This window comes from Anoplolepis gracilipes, chromosome 8 (genome assembly GCF_047496725.1).
Source record: "Anoplolepis gracilipes chromosome 8, ASM4749672v1, whole genome shotgun sequence".
Lineage (NCBI taxonomy): Eukaryota > Metazoa > Arthropoda > Insecta > Hymenoptera > Formicidae > Anoplolepis > Anoplolepis gracilipes.
In genome coordinates, this window is record NC_132977.1 from 5,736,660 (window position 1) to 5,752,298 (window position 15,639).

The 15,639-nt window shown below is 30.5% G+C and overlaps 3 protein-coding genes across 4 annotated transcripts; 1 reads left to right on the plus strand and 2 right to left on the minus strand.

The window, feature by feature from the left end:
* Window positions 1-70: 70 nt before the first annotated feature.
* On the minus strand, window positions 71-2,483 carry LOC140668411 (exosome complex component MTR3). Its single transcript, XM_072897400.1, has 4 exons — window positions 2,238-2,483; window positions 1,899-2,152; window positions 1,656-1,802; window positions 71-1,577 (listed from the first exon to the last, which is right to left on the minus strand). The coding sequence occupies exons 1-4, from the start codon at window positions 2,383-2,385 to the stop codon at window positions 1,278-1,280; spliced, it is 849 nt and encodes a 282-aa protein (XP_072753501.1). The 5' UTR covers window positions 2,386-2,483; the 3' UTR covers window positions 71-1,277.
* Window positions 2,484-2,943: 460 nt separating this feature from the next.
* On the minus strand, window positions 2,944-4,319 carry Det (baculoviral IAP repeat containing deterin). The gene is made up of 4 exons (XM_072897401.1): window positions 4,131-4,319; window positions 3,701-3,901; window positions 3,484-3,604; window positions 2,944-3,251 (listed from the first exon to the last, which is right to left on the minus strand). The coding sequence occupies exons 1-4, from the start codon at window positions 4,157-4,159 to the stop codon at window positions 3,138-3,140; spliced, it is 465 nt and encodes a 154-aa protein (XP_072753502.1). The 5' UTR covers window positions 4,160-4,319; the 3' UTR covers window positions 2,944-3,137.
* A 200-nt stretch (window positions 4,320-4,519) lies between these two features.
* Window positions 4,520-13,802, plus strand: Girdin (protein girdin). 2 transcript variants are annotated; one of them, XR_012047153.1, is made up of 24 exons: window positions 4,520-5,065; window positions 5,201-5,283; window positions 5,404-5,713; window positions 5,791-5,904; window positions 6,014-6,198; window positions 6,632-6,713; window positions 6,784-6,962; window positions 7,052-7,178; window positions 7,263-7,386; window positions 7,489-7,823; window positions 7,901-8,182; window positions 8,263-8,369; window positions 8,456-8,647; window positions 8,731-8,878; window positions 8,960-9,142; window positions 9,260-9,547; window positions 9,646-9,846; window positions 9,926-10,071; window positions 10,199-10,291; window positions 10,453-10,516; window positions 10,679-10,787; window positions 10,873-10,973; window positions 11,091-11,472; window positions 11,609-13,801. XR_012047153.1 is itself a non-coding variant. In XM_072897155.1 (23 exons), exons 1-23 carry the CDS (start codon window positions 5,009-5,011, stop codon window positions 11,349-11,351), a joined length of 3,771 nt encoding a protein of 1,256 aa, XP_072753256.1. In that variant the 5' UTR covers window positions 4,520-5,008; the 3' UTR covers window positions 11,352-13,802. The 2 variants fall into 2 exon arrangements, 1 of the variants encoding a protein (XP_072753256.1); XM_072897155.1 differs by having other exon boundaries at window positions 11,091-13,802.
* Window positions 13,803-15,639: the final 1,837 nt, after the last annotated feature.

Here is a 15,639-nt window from a genome sequence, read left to right on the forward strand (position 1 = left end):
CAAATCTTGGTAAAATCGCTGGTGTAATCTCGCGAATTTTACCGTCAATGCCTGTCGAATCTACCGACCGTTGTTCGTTTTTTTTTTTTTTTTTTTCAAAGAACTGACTCAATTACAATCCGTGATTTTCACTCTCGTGTTCTTTTACGAGACGGAATCGTATAGGTTAGACGTCACACGCGACGATTATACACAAATACATTCCCGGTAACGTTATCGCACGACTGGCATGACTGACGGAGGAAACGTCGTGATAATCGTTGTATCGTGCGTCTCACTCACGAGATAAACACGAGTCTCTGATGGAACTGCGTTGTTGTTTTGTCGTGCGAAACGCGTTATCGGAGGAATTCGCGTGTAGTGTCAGATGGCCATACCTAGTTCCTTTACGGGTAGCAAAATGGCCGACGCAATCGTGACGCGCGACTCCCGGACAATTCTGCCGAGCGTATAATTAATATACAGCTGTCTGAAATAAAAGTTTATTGGCCGCGCTGCGATACATTATTAATGACGATTATGACATATCGCCGCCAAGTGCGTCATGTTCTGTTTTTTTCCTCTACCTGTCTTCTTTTTATCTGTTGAAAAAAAATGCTAAGAATTCCCGGGTCATTTAAACTGCCGAAGATAAACAGATGTAAATAATGAGTTACAAGTTACACAATGGCATAGATCAATTTCTTATCGCGCGTTATTTCTTATCCAATTCGTAGAAATTGTACTAATCACATATCAGAGAACTAATAAAAATGTTACAAGATATATAAATTGATATTTTATATTAGAAATAAAATGTGAGAAAACTTTATTTCAATAATATTCTCTAACAATAGCAATGATAAAACAAATGTGGCAAAATTTTTACTTATTTTCTCATATATATTTTCATTTTTTTTTTTTATAAATATCTTTTCTGCTTAACAAAGTTCTCTAATTAATAATGTATCATTTAAAAATGATGAAATGTATTTTAGTTGCATTTTTTGCATTTTAGATGAAATAGATGTACATTCCAATTTTGGAAGAAAAATACAAAATACAGAAAGTGTAATTAAAATGAAGAGAACTATGCAAAACATGAATGTTAGTTGCATTTTAGATATAAAAAATATATCATAAAAAATACAATTAAGAATATTTCAAATGCTCTATTTAGAAAAAAGAAACTATTATAGATAAAAAAAATTATATGTAAAAATAAGTAAAAATAATGTCATTTATACAGTTAATTAGAAAACGTGCAATTTCATGGCAATTAAAAACTTATATCTTCTTTATTTTGTATCCATTTTTTTAATACTTGGACGAAATGCTTTGAACACAGTCTTAACAAGACATTGTTCTAGCAAGGGGCATATATCTTTATGAGATTTACTTAAAAGATCCATGGAATGTACAATGGTATCTGTATCGATGCTTCCTACTACAAACATCTCAGAAATTTGGCCATGTTGTGGAAGAGCAGCTTGTACTATAATTCCATGATCGTGAACCATGCCTGGTACAGATTTTGTACAACAAAAAGATTCTTCAGTGTTTGTTGGATCCATTAAATATGTACCATCGCATATGCCCTACCAAGCAATGAAAAATATAATTTAATTACAAGTTATCATAAATTTGTTAAAGTTAACGCACAACAATGTACTCACAACAGTGGATGCAGTGACTAAACCAAACATTGGCACACCAGCATTTGCTAAAGCTAAACTAGCTGCCATTATTGCTGCAGCCAATGCAGAACCATCATTATCAAGAACTGTCGCATATATATCAACTTGGAAATTGGGAAACTCTTGCTAAAATAGAGACATATAACATATTGAATAATTATAAGTGCATTTTTAAATTATAAAGTAATTTATCAATTTTACGAGATATAAGAAAATACATACCAAACATACTGCTGGTTCTAGAGCTCTTTGTAATATTAAACTATATTCTTTCTCTTCGGCATCTTGCTGATGCAGTTTCCGTTTGTGATGAGAGAAGGGTGCGAATTTGAATTCACAAAACAGTTCTCCTTGTACGCAGTAACCAGTTTTATTGGGCACTTCTCTAGGATCGAATACTGAACAGATGACTTTGGTATTGCCCATTTCAATATATGCAGAACCTTTAGCCTGACTAATTATACCTGTTTTTAAAACTGTCAACAAATTTTCTCTTTAAATCTTAAGACATAAGAAAATTAAATTTATGTCCTGATTATAATTTCAATCACATAACCTTACATATATTTCTAAGCTCATTGTTTGATCGGCCGTCGTGCCTTTTCGGAACATTAGGTTGTATCCCTTTATCCTTTATTTCAGAATGGATATAAATATTATACGGAACAGAAGCTTCTGGTCCGTTAATGCGTTTCTGATCAGGCGGCATTATATAAATATCGCAAGCAACGGCAAAGTATGCGTATAAAAATACAAGTTATGATGCTCTATATAGGGTGTTTTACTTATTTCTTGACGTCATCATTGGTCTCGCAAGAGTTGTCAATTTATTTACTATAGAGAGCACTTATATAAAATTCAACAGAGTAGAATTTAAGATTTACTATATATTATATTCTAATAAATGTTCTTATATATTTCTGATAAAACTTAGAAAAAATCTCTAATTTAGAAGAAAGTTTTCAATTTTAATTGATTCGAAATCATTAGTTCCTCAATATTATTTTTGTTCAGGAAAAATCGATTTTAAATTAATCAACAAATCTCGAAAACAGAATGCTCGATAAATTTGGACACCCTATATAAATATATATATGTCGTTGATACCAGATCACTTTATAAGGAGGGATAATCAGTCATGCAATAATATTATGATCTAATTTAGATTAATTATGATAAATTATTTATAAATAAAAAGTACAAATTTAACAAGTTGAATACAACACATTGCTCTTGTGAAAAAATATTTTTTTGCCATAAGCAAAAGAGTATGCTATTTTTTATTACATAAGGTACATTTTATATGTGGTCAATTTAATTCTATTTTTTTTGTTTTTAAAGTTATAAAATATAGTTAAACAATTATAAATATATTAGAAACCCTAGAAATGGATATCAAATATTTTTATCATATTGTGTACAAAATTAATCTAATTAGTTATATACTTAATCAGTTAAAAGCTAATCAGTGCTTTTTTTACTTTTTTGTGATGCTTTATATGCAGATAATAAATCATTTTTTGATGTTGCAGCTTCTTCTTTCAATGCAGCAATGTTTTTATCTAATTCGTTCATCTATAAAATGGATTTATATATATGATATTACTATGACTGCATTCCACTAAACGATCACGACACTCACGAGCATTATGTCTGTCGTTGTTTAACTTTCGGTCTAACCAAAAGTTAAATAAAGACAGACACAAAGCTTATGAGTATCATGATCATTTAGTGGAACACAGCCCATAAAGTAAAATAAATAAATAACAAACTAACACATAATTCACATGTGTACAATTGTACTTACATATTTTTTAATTTGATAGGCTTTATATAACTCATACATTTCATGTACCGTCCATTCCTTTTCATCTTGCTTATTTAATTTTACAAATAAACAGTTTGACTCATGTTTCACATGTTCATTCCTGTAAATTACTATAGAATTTTAAAAAAAATTTCAGATTTTTGTTAAAAAAAAAAATAACAAAAATAATAAATTATTTCATTGTACATGTACCGACCATGGATCATCATGTGCCTCCCAGCCATCAAGTTGTTTGCCACAAATAAAACATTCGACTAAATCTGGCTCAGCGTCTTCTCCAATAGCGTAAAATCCAGCAGCAACCATACTTTTGACATTACACTTGTCGGATGTTTTAAATGGCCAATTATTGAAGGTTTTTATTCTATTCTGTTTCCAAAAGAAAGACGTAGTGTCTCTAAGGATAAAAATAAAATAATTTAACCTAACCTAAAATTTGTTAGTAATCTTATTTTGAAAATTTGATCAAAATTTACAACTTACATTTACAACTGCAAGTTATAATAGAATGCAATTTGCAAATGAACAAAATTTAAAATTAATCTAAAGATAAAGAGATATATAAGGTGTTTGTTTTTATGCTTTAAATGGCACTTATTTTAAGCTATGTTAACATATTTACTTACGGCATTAATAAATTGCCCATATTATCCATACTGTTCGAATGATCTTGCTATTAATTATAAACAAGATGTGCAAAAAATTCTTAATATTTCTGGGCGATAAAAGTAATATTCACGTAGCTGATATTATCGCGGGAAACAATAACCGAAAATTTAAATTGCATCAAACTTATTTTCATATACAATTGGACGCGTTCAAAAACACAAGTTTTTAAAACGTCAACCGATCACGTGTGATATAAAGAACGCAGCAACATGGCCACAATAGTGAGACATTGACATTTCGACTAATCAGAATAAAAGAAACTAAAAGAGCTTTGTTCTGATTGGTCAATCAAAAACTATTCCGCTTCAAGAAGTAAATTTTAGAACACAAACTATAGCCGATCAATCGATGGAGTTTGCGCGACGCTCATCGTGTTCTATTGTTGCTTTGTTGTGAAAACGATCAACTGTCAAAATCGCCAAGATTTTTTTCTCCTATTAATGTACGGTTCGTTTGTGACAGAATAAGCGTCAACTCGTTTGAAAAAGTATACGCAAAATGCGTTCTTTCTGCGCGAATGTGACAAAATTAAAGACACGATGATCCCCAGCTGATCGCGGTTGCTCGCTGCCGCTGTGATTGTCAGCGATTTCAACCAAAAATACTCGTATTGTTTTCTTCGTGAACAATTAATAAATTCTAAAGAATTATTTCGAGTGACGGGATTATAATATTGCGAAAGCGAATCGCGTGACGAGTTCACGGAGTGGTAAGAAACGTCACGAGAAACGTTCGACAATTCTTTGAGCTTTGATTTCTTCATGACAGTACTCGTGAAGAAAAAAATATCAACGAAATCCTCAAATGATAATCGTACAATTATTCTGTATGAAATATGAAGATGGCTTCCTTGGAGATTGACGATTTATTGGCCGGGCCGTTGGTTACCTGGGTAAGTTTATTATCAGTTGAAAATATATTTTTGATATATATTTGGATTCGAAAAAAAATACAATCAAATTGTATATTTAAATATCGACTCGATTATATTAGATGACATGTTGATTGCACATTTTTGTCTCTATAGTTTGTTAGCTGTCTGGAAAATCCCAATGTTAATTATGAAGATTTAGTGGATGGTGTCTTATTGCATAATGTCTTCCTGCAAATGTAAGTGAATGATAAAAAGATTGAATTGCTAGTTTGGCTTATATAGCACACATTAGTAATTATTAAGATATTAAAATGGTATGTCAAAAAAGACAAAATTTGCTTTTGTTATATTTATAGCAATCCAGAACCACTGCACGACGAAGTAGTGCCTTCTAATGGCAACCCTGTTATTCGTATGAAAAACTTGAAGACTATAGTACAAAATATGAAGCAATTTTATGAAGAGGAGTTGGATCACTTGATTTTAAAATTACCTGATGTCACAAATTTAGGAAAAGAACCAGAATTGTATATAGCAGATATGAAATTATTGTTGTTGCTACTTCTTGGATGCGCCGTCCAATGTCCAAATAAGGAGAAATTTATTACTAAAATAAAAACGTTACATGTTGACACGCAACTTGCAATAGTAGAATGCATTAAACAGGTGCTGTATTAAAAATATCAGTAATAAAGTGTTATTAATAAAATTTATTTAATAATATACAGATTTGTGATATATAGGTGACAGATCATCAAGATATAGTCATTACACAAGATGCTATGGAAAATGCAAACATGGGTTTCCTATTTACCCAAATAAAAAAATGGATTCAAGAATTGGATTTATATCGAGAGGTATATTATTGTCTGAATTTTGTAATTACTTGGGTAGATGACTCTTATTCATATTTTTAAGAAAGCATCTGTCTAATTGTTTATACAACGTTACATACAACAAAAACAGAAATGGAGAGATGCAGCTCTAGACGATAGCGTTGAACGAAATGATTCCTCTATTAGTGCAGAATCTGAAGAAATGAGTAAAATACAACAATCTCACTCTGTCACTAAAGCAGAAAGAGAAGATAATCACCATTATGCGGAATTGGCAGATTGGAAATCTAAAGTTCGGAAACAGCGCCAAGAATTGTATGTATCTTTCAAAGTATTTCCTTTTTTTTATTTGATTATGAAACATTTAATAAATTGTGGTATAAATAACAAGAAAGTAATTTCTCGTGAGAAATGTGCAAAAAGAGTGTTTTTCATTCATTGTATCTTTTGTAAAAAGTGTGTGGTTCATGTATTGTTTGATCATGTATTGATGTAACCAAATGAAACATATCTATTAACAATAAGTAAAATTCTTTTGCTATATATAATTAATAAAATAATAATAATAAATAATTTTTTTTAAGTATAATGTTTATTTATATTTTTTAAATATTTATTTATATTTTATTTATATTTTTAACAAAATTAAGAAAATTTGTTTAATACTTTTTTTTGCATGAATTATTTTATTGGTTTATGACTATTACTACACTGTAACTTTTTCAATACTTGGATAATAATTTTGCAGGGAGGAAAAAACTGAAGCATTACTTGAATGTAAAGAAGAATTGGAACATAATAAAGCATTGCTTGTAAAACTAAAACAAGAGGTAATATATATTAAATAATATTTTCATAAGAAAAGAGAGAAGAGTTTATATATAAGATGTACAATTTTAGCACCAAGAATTAATGCATGAAGCTCGTACTGCTAAATCCTACAGGGATGAATTGGATGCTGTAATTGAAAGAGCAGATAGAGCGGATCGTTTGGAAATAGAAGTAGCACGGTATAGAGAAAAACTCACAGATATTGAATTTTATAAAACTCGGATAGAAGAATTACGTGAAGATAATAGGTAATATATTTTTATTTTCATAATACTTTAACAATATAAGTAAAATAATTGTTACAAATTATTAATTATGTTTATTGTACATATTAAAGAGTTTTAATGGAGACCAGAGAAATGCTTGAGGAACAATTAAGTTTGTCAAGAAATAGGGCAGACAAAGTATTGGAACTTGAATCTGAAATCATTAAATATAAGCAGTTACTTAATGATATGGCATTGGTAATAATTTTAAGAGTTTTGATGTATTATTATGTATAATAGAAAGCATATGAAATTATAATAAATTAAAAATAATTTTCTTAGGAACGTGCTGCTGATAAAGAAAAATATCAAGAACTTGTCGAAGAAAATACACAATTGCATCAATTAACGAAAGCTGCTGCCAGCGAGGCCGCATTAGCAGGATCTAGTGACTCTGAAGAACCAGGTAATTTATCAAATTCTCTATCTTGAAATACTATCAAATAACAAACCATTATTACTATTATTATTTTTATTAAGATTAAATGTTAAACATTAATTTGTTTAGTACACGATGACAATAGGCTATCTGAACAACTAACGAGTAATGCTCAGACGCGAGCATTAAAATTAGAATTGGAAAATCGTCGTTTAAACACTTTAATCGATTCATTGAAAGAAAGTTCGTTTTATGAAAATTCATCTCGCATATTGGAGTTGGAAAAAGAGATAAAGAAACTTTCATTGAAGATTGAATCATTAAATGATAATAAAGAAAGACTTACGCAACAAAATTCCGATTTGGAATTGGTCTGCAAGCAAGCATTAGAAGAAAATAAAAAACTTCAAAACACCCTTAAAAATCAACGAACTTCTTTTGAGAAACAACAACAAGAAATCCAAGTATGTTAGAACAGTTATACTATTTTAAGCATTTTATATTATTATTATATAATCGTTTTTCTCTTTGTCATCTTCAGACTCATCATACGAAAATGGCAGAATTAGAAAAAAATTATGATACAGCAGTGAAAGAAAAGCAACGTGTTCAATTATTATTGGAAAGTGTACAACGACGCGATGACGAGTTGGAACGCACATTAGAAATGACAAATCAAAAAATTGAGAAGTTGAAACTTGCTGCAAATAATGCCAATGATATTAAAGTCAAATGCCTTGATGTTGAATCAAGATTAACAACGATAGAAAAAGAGAAAGAAGCAGCACAACGCGATGTTCACAAATGCAGAGAAATGATTGAAGTAAATGTTAATAACACATTCTGCACCATAAGTATAGTATATGCATAATAATATATACATAATTTTGAATAATATTTTAGGAGAAAGATGTAGCTTTAGATAAAGCAACAAATACGATAGAAGTCTTGGAGAGAAAGATCTCGCAACTTGAGCAGGAGCTACAGGATTGTCTTACACAAATATCAAGGTATATTTAATATTCCAAGAAATTCATTTATATAATTATTGTTATTTAATAATTCAGTGAATGTCATGAAATGATTTTTACTTTAGATTGCAAGAAATTGAACGATCCAGCAAAGAGCTCGATTCACGAGCTGCAATTGATAGAGAAACTTTAGAGATACTTCAGTCTAATCTTGTAGCAGAAAAACTAAGCAATCAACAGTTGTATACAGTTCTAGAGAAACTTGGCCTTAGCGAAAGTATATTGTTGTCCCAACCGCTAGAAATTATATTGGAAAGGTGTGTATAAAATAAAATTTTATGTGATAAGTTCTTTTTCTCATTTTGTTACAATTAACATTATATGTATAAATTTGTTGTAGAATTGCCCAAATACCAGAAGTAATAAATCACATTAAAAAATCGTTTATATCAGAGAGTAGTGAAAAGACGACGTCTGAATCAACAGCCGAAACCGAAAAAGAAAGCGATTTTAATAAGGCTTTGGAAACTATGATGGAACCTTTAAAGGTATATATATTTACATTTGAAAGAGATATAAAAATTATTACATGTACTTTATTACATTATACTTTTATTATTCATTTTCAGCAAGAACTGGAACAATTGCAAACAAAGTTGTCTTTATCTAAAACCACAATGGAGCAGTTACAGTCTGAGAATACGAAACTTGAAGTTCACATAACAACGTTACAATCGCAAATTAATTCATTAACCGCACAACATACTGCCTTACAATTAGCAAATTCACAGCTTGTCGCAGAGAAAGAAGAGGTATTTATATATTCCTATACTCATTCTTCTTAGTTTTTGTGTCATTTTTATTGTACTGCATTTATAATCTGCAATCTGCATATTTATGTTAATTTTATCTGTAATTATTGTATCTAGCTTTTGAAAGAACGTAGCACGCAACAGCAAATATATTCCGCGCTACTTCATGATCAAAACACTCTGCAATCATTGCATGAACAACTAAATAATGAATATGAGAATCTACGTCGCGAACGGGATGCCCTTAAATCGAATTTAAGAGATGTAAAGAATGAAGCTAGAACGTTGCGCGAGACTTGCGAGCGACTAGAAACGAAAAGTGAAACATTGCAGTCTGAACGGGAAGCCTTAATTAATAACACAAAGAGCTTAAATAATCTGCGAGGAGAGCATTCTAAGTTGAAGGTACTTATTTGTAAATGTCTGAATATTTCATGTATACTTTGTTTTATTGATATAAATATATAATGCAATACAATGGATTAATAGCACAAATATTATAGGACGATTTCAGAAATCTATACACTGCAAGTGAAAGATTAAAAGCAGAATATAGGAGCTTACAAGATGATTACAGAAAGAATAAAGTCGAAATGAATCGCTTGACTCTAAAGCAAACCGAAATGCAGGGCGAACTTAGCATCAAAGATGAACAATGTTCGGATTTGAAAATAGAAGTCAATAATCTTAATGAACGATGTGATGTACGAATATAATTGTCATGCAAGCATATAAAACAAGTTTATTTATTAGTCTTATGAAAAATGTACATTCTTTTTTTAGATGCTGTTAGAAATGAATTCTGGATTAGATAATGATAGACGTTCCTTAATGGAACATATAAGTTTATTATTTGCACAATACCACGAACTTTTAACGCATTCGCTTCAAGATAAAGAACATTATCATATGGAAGAAAAATTATTTGCGTTAGTATTTAAGTATTGTATAAAAGTTAACATTTCAAATTTTTTATATGCTATTTACACACATTCTCATTATCTAATTTATTTTCTTTATTTCCATATGTTTACAAAATATGTGCATGTATTACAGGGATAAGGTTAATCATTTGTACCGACAAAAAGAAAAGTTGGAGGACAAGATTATGGAGCACTATAGAAAATTGAACAGTTGCACTACCAAAAAGTACGTAAAAATTTAATTTTATATAATCTGCGTCTTTTCTCTAAATTATATATATATAGATTATAATAATGTATATACAATATATTATATACATATTTAAATTATATTTATAAGATACAAGCTTTTTCTTATAATAATTTGTATATATGTTTCTAAAATAGAAAAGGTTTTGGAGCCAGTTTAGTTCGCAGAGTTAGAAAAGCTGGATCAGAGCTCCTTAATAAGGTAAATAATGATTATTTATTTATGAAATACTTATTGATTTTGCACAATCAATTTTCATATTATAAATTTTATTCGCCGATTTATTTCGCCGTTGTATATCTATTTATCATATAATTATTCCTAAATGTTAATAAGAAAAAAAATGTGAAACATGTTTATTAGAATCGACGCTCATGGGCAGAAGATCCCAAACAATCAGACAGTAAAACGTACGAGTCGGACACAGGCTGGAATGATTCCGATGCGAGTACCGATGATTACCGTTTACCTGGTAAATAATTTATCAAAATAAAAGTAATATTTAATTCAATGCGAAAAATCAGGCGATATTAACAATATAATCTATACAATTTTAGGACCAAGTAGAGTTTTCGGATCAGACGCGCTTGGACAAGCTGGTACCAGAAGAACGGTATATTATACCGACGATTCTCCGCCATCGTCCGCATCTTTACCCGTAAGAACCAACAACAGTAACACAACTGTTACTGTTTTGTAGTAATTGTGCAACACAATAACAATAAAATCCGGTGTATCGAATAGAGTATTTATTAAGATAATCATTGAAATGCAGACGGAGAGATTACTGGGCGAACCCTTCCAAGAACAAGGAAACGACTCTGTACAGGAAACTAATGCAAAACCGGAAACGCAAGTTTCGGAGTCACGGCCCTTTTTGATATATAATAAAGTATCGGCGGTTATAAATGAATCCAAAAACGTCAGCAGTAATTCGATGAAGGATGCAGCGCGAGATGAAGTACTCGCGGAAGCTCCCGTTGACAAGGAACCAAAGACTGGGAGTCCAATATGGTACGAATACGGTTGTGTATAAATTTCCACACTGCCTTCAATGCTTCCATTAAGATGTTGGAGATGGAAAGAGGGAAAGAACGTATAAAGTATTTTCATATGTATATTCTCATAATTTACAAGAAATTTGCAAGAAAATATACGTAAGTATCTTTTTCCCAATTTTGATATATATTTTTCCCTGTTAATTTAATTGCATACATGTTCAAAAGTATTGCAAAATCATCAAAAAGTATTATGATACTAAAGAATTATTTTTTATAAGTAAATTTCTTCTAGTAAATGAATTGCTGTTATGATTAATTAGACGCATTGCTCTCAAAATTGATTTTAAAATAGAGTTACACGAGTTCCTACAAAACTGTTTATGTTAAGATAAGTTGAAGATATATGTTTATCATTGAGGTAATTTAAGAATTTTTCATGTAATGTGTCTTTTTTAATCTTATTTATTTTTAATATAAATCTTTTTAAACTTTTTAATAATGAATATTATTCTTTGTATCTCTTCTAATGGATATTATTCTTTATCTCTTTCTCTCTCTTTCATGAGTAGAAGAGAAATTGGAAGAATATAATTTGTCTGTGTTGTTCAAACATTTATGAATTATTTTCATGAATGACTGTTAAGATGTAATTAACAATAGTGTGCTCGATATTCTTTAATTGGGTCTATTTTACATTTTTACATATACAATGCTCATCAAAGGTTTTTAATATGTATATTGCTAAAATTTAATGTATGCTATTTAATGTAAAGCATTACATACTTACCTGCTGTTAATAAGATTCTTATGCTTATATTCTTAAAAATATAAGATAAAAGTATTTTCTTTTCTTTTGTAGACAACAAGACTAATATAGTAAAAAAGATTTTACTATATACTGAGAATAATAGTATAAGCGTGCATTTATTTCTATAATTACACTGATTACCTCTTTGTCGTTCCACTCTTATTACGATACATGCATAAGCGCTACTAGATTATTTTTTACGTTTTGATAACTTATATTTTTATAATAAGTGTGTGTGTGTTTTTACATGAGTATATATATAGATAATATACATTTTCCGTGTTTTAAATTTCATCACGCAACTTTACGCAACAGAATGTAAATGAATATTTCTCGATTAACATTCAACAATATTTATCTTGTACCGTACATTCTTGCCATTTTCAAGTATTATTTTCAAACGCGTCTTTCTACATAATGAAATATAATCTGTAAAGTTACAATTTCATTATATCGCATGTTAAATAAAAGGAGCATTTAAGGATATGACATTAAAATATTCTTGCTTCTCACGATGTAAATTAATATAATAGTGATAAATAGAACACCGATTGCGAAACATGCGATCAATGATGAGCGTTACTAGGCACGTTCTATACATCTTAATTAAATTAATATACAATTTGAAACGATCAGTCGCTTCTTATAAGAGTGCGTTCGAAACTCCTATTCGTGGGATAGAGTAATATTTAATTGATTAATTAGGACTAAAAAAGTAAAAATTTTATTGTCCTGATTGATCAATTAAATGCTATTTTATCCCATGAGTAGAATTTCCGAACGCATCCTTAACAGTATTATATAAGAGCACGTTATCAAATATTACGTAACACACATCAAGAAAACTATTGTAAGTACGATTCTCAAATATATTTTCTAGAGAAAAATTACAATCTTTTATAGCGAAAGGATCATTCTTTGATAATTATAAAATGTGTTGTTTATATAAGATATGATAAGATGGTTAATTATTTCTAGAAATATATTTCAGAAATCTTTCGGAAAAAATACACAGCAATATTTTATATTCACTACGTCTTTTTTAATCAGTCAAAAATTAATTAACAAAGGTAATGAATTAATAATTGATAATACTGGCTAAGTTAGATTATTAATAATTATGTAGTTGTTAAGATTTATTATAATAGGATATAATCTCATATTGAAGTCACTATCTTTAATTCGCGATTGTTAATTATATAATATTGATTCACAGTAATTTGTTAAAAGGGTCCGTATTTTCCATCAGAACTATGTGTGTGTGTTAAAAAAAAATTTTTTCGAATCTCGAAATAAGATTATCATTAGGATATTTTGATCCCGCGTGACTTCCGCGAGGAATGAAACAGCTGCGATCATCTACGGCATTTCATTCGAGAATCTCACGCATAGTAATATTCACCGGCTGTCTATCCCCTTCGTTTTTTTGTCAGTTTTTCTGCTATTAGCATCAGTATGCTTTGGTCAAAAAATTGTCCATCGCACGACCCTTTCCAAGCGTTTCTCAGGCTCCTCCTGTAAATTTGCATATTTTCCAACCAAGGAACTACGTTCCTTCGTTAAGCACGTTCTGTGCACTTTTTTCTCTTTTCTCGCACGCGGAGATATGTCCCAAAGTTCGTATGGTTCGTATTTATATATCATTCATATCACATTTAACATTATATATATATATATATATATATATATATATTTATAATATGTATATATCTCAGATAATAATTTTTATTTTCATTTAAAGAGAGAAATAGAAAACTCTATTATAATTACAACTGTCCAAAGACATGGCGCAAAATCTTTTTGTGGCTTTAATATTTCTAAATGACTTACTTTTTTTACGTTCAGCAAAAATAATTAAGATTGCAGAAATCATTTCAAGATCTTCCAATGTGGCGTGAATTTATGTATTATATGTGAATATATGATGAAAAAAATAATATTTGATAAAACATATGTATATACACGTATATATGTGTGCATATATATATATATATATATATATATATATGCACACGCATACACACGCGTGCACATATAAAATAATATTCGAAAATACTTTGTGTATAAGACAATTCTAATTTCTATTCTCGATATTTCTTTTATATAAAATTCTCCCTTTTTCGATATTATATGAATAATGAACCAATATCCTATAAAGAAAAAAATTGAAATGATCTAAGAATTAATGGTACATTCATCTTGTATGCACGCGCAATCGGCATCGTTCTATGCAAATCGTGAATAAGCGAGCGAACCAGCGTCGCGACGCCTTTGGTTTCTACCGACGCTCTCTCACCCTTTCACGGATTACGGAGCTATCGCAAAAAACGTCCGCCTCGCAGTAACGGTCTGCCAGCAAAACCTCCCTTTCCGCCTTGCTTTTTCTATGTGCGAAAATAAAGGTCTCTTGCGCGCTTTTCCTACCGGTCCGGAGAAAGGCTGTGGGAATGGGGAAGGGAGGGAGGAGAGGCACAGAGAGGAGAAAACGTACTCTGGATGAACGGCAGGGGAAAGGAGGGAGAGCAAAAATAAGAGAGGAGAGCAGGGGGTGGCGGCAAAAAGAATCGCAGTGATGTCGACGAAGGAGGAAAAAGAACAGTCTGCGGTGAGAAACGATGGTTAAAAGAAATAGTTGAAGAGAGAAAAAGGAGGGAAATATTTTTAAGAGAAAACCGAGATTCCGAAAATTTTATGCTTCGAGCGATTCTGTATTCAATTTAATTTATGTTATTGTGAATTTGGGGAATGAAAGAAGAAAAGGAGAGGGAAAAAGAGAGATATGTAAAAAAGAGAAACTGTTGATAAAAAAATTTTGCGAGATTTTTTCTTTTCAGTTTAAAATTATTTTTAAAGTGACAATTTAAAGTCACTTTTTTCTCAGTCACAGTGTAAATCAAAACAATAGTCTAACAATGAGTTGAAAGCGATCCGTCAAAGAATATGCTTTGTCAATTTTCTACAATAATTTTCGAATATTATTAGATGTGCATATATAATCTATATATTATATCAAGTATATATATTTTTAAATACGAAAATTTTTTATTTTTTTCTTTTATTTTTATCAGATGCATTTGACGTGTATATAATACTAATCAGAAACGTTTTATCTATATTTCAAAATTATTTTAAAATTCCTTACTGCGTCATTAAGAATGTATACTTCAAAGACATGAGGATCATTTAGATAAACATTTTTCCATCGCGATTTCTTATATCTTTTGTGTCGATTCTTTAACGTCCAAATACCAAGGCATACACGTGAAGAGAAGCGAAGAGTGAGAAGAAAGATTCTAGGGGTAGGACGTGAATTTTACAGGGAACCACATGCCCCGAGGATTTCAGGTACCACCCTGCAAAAATGTCGGTTTCTCCGCGTGTAGATAGGTAAAGAGGCAGGCGTGTATATTTCGCAGGGGTTGCACGGTGCAGTGGCTAAAAGGGAGGGCGCAGAGGGAGAAAGGAAGGGGCACGAGGGAAGATGGGTTTTTACGACGCGCCCTTCCCATCGTTCC

Coding starts and splice junctions, on each gene's coding strand:
- LOC140668411 (XM_072897400.1), bottom strand. CDS start 2,385: ATGCCGCCTGATCAGAAACGCATTAACGGACCAGAAGCTTCTGTTCCG. Junction 2,153..2,237: donor CAATGAGCTTAGAAATATAT/GTAAGGTTATGT, acceptor ATTTGTTGACAG/TTTTAAAAACAGGTATAATT. Junction 1,578..1,655: donor TAGTCACTGCATCCACTGTT/GTGAGTACATTG, acceptor ATTGCTTGGTAG/GGCATATGCGATGGTACATA.
- Det (XM_072897401.1), bottom strand. CDS start 4,159: ATGGATAATATGGGCAATTTATTAATGCC. Junction 3,902..4,130: donor ATGGGCAATTTATTAATGCC/GTAAGTAAATAT, acceptor TTTTATCCTTAG/AGACACTACGTCTTTCTTTT. Junction 3,252..3,483: donor CCTATCAAATTAAAAAATAT/GTAAGTACAATT, acceptor TCCATTTTATAG/ATGAACGAATTAGATAAAAA.
- Girdin (XM_072897155.1), top strand. CDS start 5,009: ATGAAGATGGCTTCCTTGGAGATTGACGATTTATTGGCCGGGCCGTTG. Junction 8,370..8,455: donor TGTCTTACACAAATATCAAG/GTATATTTAATA, acceptor TTTTTACTTTAG/ATTGCAAGAAATTGAACGAT. Junction 10,974..11,090: donor CATCGTCCGCATCTTTACCC/GTAAGAACCAAC, acceptor ATTGAAATGCAG/ACGGAGAGATTACTGGGCGA.